The sequence below is a fragment of the Harmonia axyridis genome, chromosome 2 (genome assembly GCF_914767665.1).
Source record: "Harmonia axyridis chromosome 2, icHarAxyr1.1, whole genome shotgun sequence".
Taxonomy (NCBI): domain Eukaryota; kingdom Metazoa; phylum Arthropoda; class Insecta; order Coleoptera; family Coccinellidae; genus Harmonia; species Harmonia axyridis.
The window spans coordinates 25,529,578-25,537,907 of record NC_059502.1 but is presented as its reverse complement, the minus strand read 5'-3'; the positions used below and the strand labels follow the sequence as shown (position 1 = coordinate 25,537,907).

The 8,330-nt window shown below is 35.6% G+C and overlaps 1 protein-coding gene across 2 annotated transcripts in view; it reads right to left on the bottom strand.

Annotated features, from left to right (window-relative positions):
• Positions 1-259: 259 nt before the first annotated feature.
• LOC123673953 (JNK-interacting protein 1) overlaps positions 260-8,330 on the bottom strand; it is a 28,127-nt gene continuing 20,056 nt past the window's right edge. The window contains exons 5-6 of one of the 2 annotated variants that reach the window (XM_045608735.1): positions 5,689-5,864; positions 260-785 (exon numbers count right to left, since the gene is read on the bottom strand). In XM_045608735.1, the coding sequence (XP_045464691.1) occupies positions 713-785; positions 5,689-5,864 (249 nt within the window). In that variant the 3' untranslated portion in view covers positions 260-712. The remainder of the gene's footprint in view (positions 786-5,688; positions 5,865-8,330) is intronic. The other variant, XM_045608734.1, reaches the window with a different exon arrangement.

Here is an 8,330-nt window from a genome sequence, read left to right as displayed (position 1 = left end):
AAAATAAAAGTTTCATGAAACCCGCTATTACAGTTGAGAAATTTTCAGATATAGTTTTAGGCAAATGAGTGTGCAAAAGATCCCTTGCTTCAGGACAGTGCTGTTAACGATTTTTCAATTCAATTTCAATATCCAGTTACACTTCGGATACCTCATATTTTCATTTAATTCCAAAACACTTACTTCACATTTTTATTCTGATAGAAACATTCATTCAGGACAAATTATTTCTTTATTGGCAAAAATGATATTCCATGATGTAGATATCTACAACCCACTATTTCAAGTACAAAGATATTGTCATGATCATCCCTATCTTCTACTACAATTAGAAAAATATCCACCACCATATGGAGAAATCAATATATATTTATTTCGAAATTAAAGTTTATTGTTTTCGATTACATTTAAAATATTTACAAGTTCAAGAGATAGAATTAACTCACATCCTCCCAAGAGTGATTGGAGGATCCACGAAATATCCATTGAATTACTTAGTACTTAGTAGTGAGATCATCTTAGAAAAGGGGGTCTTCGTATTTCAGCAATCTAACAGTTTCTATAAAATAATTGAGTATGCCGAGTTCATTGCAGAGGAGTTGTCGTCGACCGATTCTGGAACTTTTTTGGTTAAGAACGAGAGTCCAAAAAATGTTTTTTCTGAGCGATTTTAGTCCTCCGATAAGCGTTCTTCATTCTTATTAGTTGATACTTATTCTATGTAAATATCCTCCACTGGATATGCAGTCTCCATAAACTTCTGATAGAACCTATGGAAAGCACGCCTGAAAAAAAAAGTTAAAATTATATGGAAATCAATAAAAAACACTTGCTAAATTAAGTAGTATGTTCAGTACTCAATTTTTCAGTTAGGAGTTAGGAGAAAATTTCAAGTTTCTAGTTTTCAAGTTTTTTCGTTAGGTATTTATCATATTCACGATTTGCATTGCTGACTTTAATAACGAATTGGTCATCGTTTCAGACCATTCGCGGAATAAAGAAGTAAAACGATAAAGTCATGTGTTCATGGATAGAGCCCTCAAAAAAAAACAAGGATTTCATCGAAGTTTCACTATGAAAAAAGAATGGTGTATGATACAATAGCCAAGTCACTTCTCTCTTACTCGGTGAGCTGGACTAAAGTATAATCTAAAAAACATGAGAGAAGCGTCTTAGGTCACATGTCGCTACTGTCAAGAAGCCACTGAGACAGCAAAACACTTGCTATGTGAATGTGAAGCTGTACAGGCTACAATTCCTTGGCTCTTGGTTTTTAAAGCAGGAACAAGTGATGAATGTAGCTCCCAGAAAGTTGATAAAGTCCATAGAAACATTACTGCAGGACTGGTTAACAGCTCGGAAAGGCACAATAGATCTTTAAGTCAAGGTGCTTGCAAGGGTGGATGATCCACCGTCCTCTAATTTAATTTAATCCAAGAGATACAATATACTAACTGACAAAGAAATTTGAATATTGAAATTTGGAGAAAAAAACGAAAAATTTACAATTTCTCCACCGCGATTATCTATACACTCCCAAACACGTCTCGGCATTGATGCCATAATATGATCTATTTCTTCTTGAAGGATACTATCCCAAGCTACCTGTACTTAATGTCTCACAGCCGTCAAAGTCCGTGAGGGCTGGGGTAAATTTCTTCTTTCTTCTACCCATGATGTTCCAGATATGCTCTATGGGTGAAATATCGGGGGATCTGGGCGGCCATGGCAAAAGATTCGCATGGGTCGCTTCGAATTACTTTAAACTAACTCTGACAACATGAGGTCAGGCATTATTGTATTTTCAAGCCGGTTAAGGTAAGAGAGAACATATAGCTCCACTAGGAGGTAACGCAATGATATCATGTTGCCTCGAATACAGATTAAAGGTGACCTACTTGAATGTGCAATAGCACCCTATAACATAACGCCTACTGTGCGGTGTACACGACGCTCAACATCAAACTGAGATTCACGTATTTCTCCCCGACTTCGTCTAATCCTTCTTCGGTCATCATGTGCACCCAAGGAGAATCGATATTCATCAGAAAAGACGACCTGATGCGATTCTACATTCCAATGTTGATGTTCTCTGCACCACTGTAATAGCCGCCAGCGATGCTGCGTCAGAGGTAACACAAGATGGGGTCGGTACTGCAGCAGTCCAAAAGACCTTATCTGGCGGTAAACCGTTCGGACAGGCCTTGTTCTTCTAACCACTCATCAGCCAAAGATCGAGTTATCGCAAATCGGTCTCTAATGGCCATAAGTCTTAGACGTCGATCTTGAACTTCATTTGTGCCTCTTCGACGTCCGGTGCCTATTCTTCTTCGATTTTGGGCATTATCAAACCACGCTTGACAACATTTCATAACAGTAGTGGATTTCTGTTTACGGTTAGCGATTTCTCGAAATGACAACCCCGCCTCCCGTAACCCAATAATTGGACCTCTTTCGAATTCACTTACTGGCGATAAATTCCGCGTACATGTGCTCTAGGCATTTTAACAACAACCAAACATCGACTCTGGATCTCCTCGAACAGTTGGTTTGTTGTGAATTTTAAAAAAATTGCAGAAAACTAGTACAATATTCAAGTAACAAAAATTGTTTACATGAAAAAACCTTCAAGATTTTTTTCGCCAAATTCCTTGCTATACTATCTATGTTTTACCGAAAAAAAAAATTTTAAATTTAAACAGCTCCTTCTGGGTGTTGCAGTTTCTTTGTCAGTTAGTATATCTCAAGTTATGGAATGGGATATAGAGGATAGGGATAGACTATCTGCTGACTCATGATAAATATTCACAAGCCGCTACTGGCTACGGTACAGAAAACCAGTCACCAGTCAGCAGCAGTAATAGTTTTAATAAATCTCCCTCTTTACACAAGAGAAATTGTCTAACGTAAACCAAGAACAAAGTTTATAAATCAAAAAATCAATTTCCTACAAGCACCCATGATTACCAAAATTCGACAGTATTCTTGTCTACCCAAGCGAGATTTTGTTTTAGACTTCCAGAGACACAACTAGTATACAAAGAGGTAATAGTTAAACAGATCTTGAACATTAATTTGGTCGATATGCTCATAGGGGTACAAATAGATGCAATCTTCAAAGGGGCTGAAATGAGTTATTCACATAATCTGATCTAGGGTTAAGGTATTAGATAGATAATGTTACAAAGGTTAATTGACCCTCTCCGTGATAGTTCATTACGTTCTCTGCAATCTAGCTACAATATAATTAGCAGAGTTCGTCGAAAAATTCTTACTGATCTTCATTTCGTGAACCCTGAAAGGTAGATGAAATTTTGTAGGCTAGCATTTAAATTATTTTCACAAAAATCTTTTTGAGCATTCGTTTTGCGAATAGATCCTTCTTTTATTTCGTCACAATGACTGTAATTTTGAGTAGGGAATAATCTCAAACGATAAGGTTCGGTTCCACTAACTGATGACAAATACATCTCAAAATTCCATCTCGAATCTCGAATACCAGGGTTGAGTTCGTTAATGGACAAAACCCAAGTAAAATAAACGACAAATTTCAAGATGAGTGCATAATTTAATATTTTAGTAACCAAAAAATCCAAGCAAAATATCGAAAAGAAATAGAAAAACACTGACATGAAGTCAAAAAAGCTTTTGAGCACTCGTCTTTAATGTATCTTTGTGTGCTTCTTTAAATTCTTATTGAAGTCATTTTTTCAAGAAATATCATACGAACTTTCGAACCATTAACTCACAACTCAATAAAAGATTTCTGCCAGATCGTAATAACGATTTAATATTCGCAGTGTTCCCAAAATATTTCAGTAATTTTTATTGTAGTTTTCTGTTCAAAATTATCCCTTATCCCTTAGTTTCATCTCTGTTATCTCAAATCCAAGTGAATTTTGAAGTGTATGTAATGTTTTCTCATCAGAATGTTTAATTTAGTTTTTTTTCCTTCAAAATTTTAAAAGCTAATGATCTCTGTTCACGACTTTTTCTGGAATTTGTAATTTTTTTCATTTAATTCTTTTTGTTGTTTAATGAGAATATTTTGTTTTTGGTTGCTCTTGATTTCTTTTTCTTTGTAATTTAATATGAGGCCTAAGCAGAGTCTGGGTTACAGGAACTCTGATAATTGAGGCCTTTTGCTGTCCCATATGAATGTGAGACTTAACAATAAATGGATGCATTATTATTTTTATTATTAAAATAATCTTTTCAGTGTTTTGGCGTTGCATGTCTGAGCTACATAATCTCTTAGTTTTCAAAATAAGAGATACAGAATTCCAATCATCATGGTATACAATTACTCAATCAATTTCCGAATTACATGCCTTGAAAAATACAATTAGTGTACGTACTTTCAAAACAATGTCATTTATAACTTTTCAGTAAAACTTTTATTGAGTTTGAAAAAAATATTGAAAGTATTCGATGATCCCGTATTATTTCTTCTGTCGTCAGATATTTTTGGAATATTCCAGAAAGAATCATTTCTCTAAATATTATGGTTCGTATCAGAATATTTCAGCCGTGACCGAGGAGATGGTCGCTACTTGTCCCCACTAACATGACTGAACTAGGACTTCACGTCACGATTCGTTCGATTTCTCAGAAATGTGGCCTCAAAATTGATAAATAAAAGCTTCGAAAAAGTTGCTGTGAGTTTTACCTTAGAAGCTTCCAGTTTGGGATGCACCTGAAATTTTTATAGTATGTTTAAAGTACCTAGTATTTATGTAGCCCTCCGAAGTAAAAAGAATCACACAAAATGTTGTGATTTTCTCTGCTTCAATTCCGGAGAAAATAAATAAAATTCGGCTCGAAGTTTGTACCTTTGCTCGAAAAAAAAATTATTTGCAGTTCGTTCGGATAATACAGTGATGAATTATTAATCCCTTTTTGGTGATACCCTGTATAGGAGTATAGGAGGTGTAAGCGACTGTCACCTTCGAAGTTTAGAAGAACTGCAGAAATGGATATTGAAAGTCATTTATGATAGAGGAATCAGATTGCCATCGGATCAACTATATGCGGAAACAGGAATGTGTGATCTAAGACAGTTATTCGCCCTGAACCTTTTGATGAGTATCAACCGACGAAGAATAAAGATTAAACCTATAGAACATCCACATGAAACAAGAAGGAGAGAGGATAGCGCCGTTGTTCCTAGAATCTCCAAGACTATTGGTCAAAGATGTGCCCAGTATATAGCTCCTAAGTTGTTCAACTTGCTTCCTAGAGAATATAAATCTTCCGTACACCACCCTAATTTCAAGAGAAAAGTGAGGAAATGGCTTCAATGTTCAGACAGAAATGATTAACAACAAATAACTTGTTCTCAAAAATTTGAAGAGATATGTTGATGATAGGATATTGTGATACTGTTATGAGTCTGAATTTTGCAAAATTGTTTTTCGTTCTTTTTTTATTGTTATTTTTGATCAGCATTGTTGTGACCTCGTTGATATGTAGAAGTGAAAGAACATCACTTACAAGTAGCAACGCTACTTCTGTGATTTATGTTTATTTTCATTGTATGTAGATTTTGGGAATTGATGTCATTTTGAGAAATTTTGTTTTTTTTTCTGAGAATAAACTATGATATATTATTATTATTATTATTATTATTATATGCCTCAATATTTTGTTCTACAAGCTGAAATATATTTCAAAAAACAGTTTACTCACCCTACAGCTTCTGCTACCGGCCTTGTAGATTCTGTACCACGGAACACGTGACAGGCGAACCTTTGCAACGTTGGATGTTTCGTTATGAATCCAAGGTATCGATGATCTCTCGGATGAAATGCACAAAATGATACGTTTTTGAGAGAGTAGAAGTAGTCCATGCATGTATCGTTAATCTGAAACAAAATTCTGTTCTGAAAACTTTTTTCCTTTTTTATTCATCGTCGAAAATTTTGTACATATACAGGGTGATTCACCGCGATGAACTATTAGACGTTTATGAAAAACTTATTATAATTTTGTGCTGAAAATTTGCATTTTTGGGTTTCAGACAATGATCTTTCGACCTAAAATACACTGCGCAAAAGAATTAATGCACATTATGGAAATCTCAAATTCATTCTACAACTGAAGGTGTTCTCAATGATAATTATTTCTATCAGAATTATGCATGCATATGTTATCCACTTTCAACGTTTTTTTTCAATACATATATTTTTTTCCCAGCAGGAATAAAAAAAGATGAGATTATCAGATTTTGAATGTATTGGCTCCATTCTGAAATCAATTGTTCTCGATTTTCTACACTCGATCGCTATGCAACGCGAAACACGCAATTTGACCCAAGAGGAATGTGCCCAAGCGATAATTTTGCGAGAAGCAGGGTGGACATACACAAGAATTGCAGAAATGTTTGGAGTTTCTCATACAAGTGTGTCCAGAATGTTGCAGCGATTCAGGGAGACAGGTATGAATGTCCGAAGACCAGAACAGGGTAGACCACGGGTAACAACTGCCATTCAAGAACGTTACTTGAGAGTTTCTTCGTTGAGACAACATTTTGCAACCGCTCGCCTCCTTCAAAATCAGCTTGAGCAAACTCATGGGGTGCAAATTAGCACTCAGACAATAAGAAATCGCCTCAGAAAATATGATTTAAGGCCTCGCGTCGCGGCAAGAGGCCCAGCTCTTACCCCAGCCCATCGAAGGGCGCGTTTGGATTTTGCAAGAGAGCATATCCATTGGGAAGAGGCTGATTGGGAAAGTGTGCACTAAGCATATCTTTCATGTGGACGTCTGTATACAAGGGAACGTCGATCACAATGGTAGAGGCAGAATCTAGAGTCATCTGTGAAGAGAACTCTTTCCAAATCAGCCTCTTCCCAATGGATATGCTCTCTCGAAAAATCCAAACGTGCCTTTCGATGGACTGGGGTAAGTGCTGGGTCTCTTGCCGCGACACGAGGCCTTAAATCATATTCTCTGAGGCGATTTCTTATTGTCTGAGTGCTAATTTGAACCCCATGAGTTTGCTCAAGCTGATTTTGAAGGAGGCGAGTGGTTGCAAACCGTTGTCTCAACGAAGAAGCTCTCAAGTAACGTTCTTGAATGGCAGTTGTTACCCGTGGTCTACCCTGTCCTGGTCTTCGGACATTCATACCTGTCTCCCTGGATCGCTGCAACATTCTGGACACACTTGTATGGGAAACTCCAAACCTTTCTGCAATTCTTATATATGTCCACCCTTCTTCTCGTAAAACTACCGCTTGGGCACATTCCTTTTGGGTCAAATTGTAGTGTAGAGTGTAGAAAATCAAACGAAAGAAAAACTATTGATCACTAGAATTGATCGAGAACAACTGATTTCAGAATGGAGCCAATACATTCAAAATCTGATAATCTCATCTTTTTTTATTCCTGCTGGGAAAAAACATATGTATTGAAGAAAAACGTTGAAAGTGGATAACATACGCATGCATAATTCTGATAAAAATAATTATCATTGAGAACACCTTCAGTTGTAGAATAAATTTGAGATTTCCATAATGTGCGTTAATTCTTTTGCGCAGTGTATATTCAAATCTCCACAACTGGTTATACCGGAAACAGACTATTACTTCCCTATTTCAAATGGCACATTATTACATCATAAGATAGCTATTTTGAAGACAATTTCAGCAATATGTCATACCTTAGGTATTAACTCAACGGTTCATGAGTTAATAGAATTATGGAAAAAATGATAGCAACGAGGTCTCACAATTTTTCGAATATTCCTACAGAAAAAGTTTATTTCGGAAAAGCCTTTTTCATTTTCGATTCTATGAATACCTAGTGTTATAAGACTGTTTGAGGTTTGGACCAAAAATATACAAGGTGTTCATTAGAAGATCATGAACTTGGACAACTGAAATTCATAAAAACTCAAGATTTTCAAATCAGAACCTATAGTTTTTGTTATTTCAGTCAATTCTACGTATGAATCGAAATGAATTTCTCATCATTTCAAAACCAATAATTCCATTGAAATCATGTAAAAAACAAATTCAAGTACATATATCTCTTTATGTTGCTACAATAATTCCTATATGGTATAAGTATTCCTCGTTTAAAAAATTTTCAGACTTATTGATATGTCAAATATCAAAAAATAACAACTACATATAGCTTTCTCAATGCTTATTGGGATGATGTCGTGATACAGAATTTCAGAACTACTGAATCAATGGTATTATTGAGAAAAGAAAATAACTGAAGATATAATTTATACGGAAAGACGTGAGTTGAAACGAATTTGTATTCTGTCATTATATGGTAAATCTTTCCATCGTGAACAATAAACTTTCTCTACATTTCGTGTA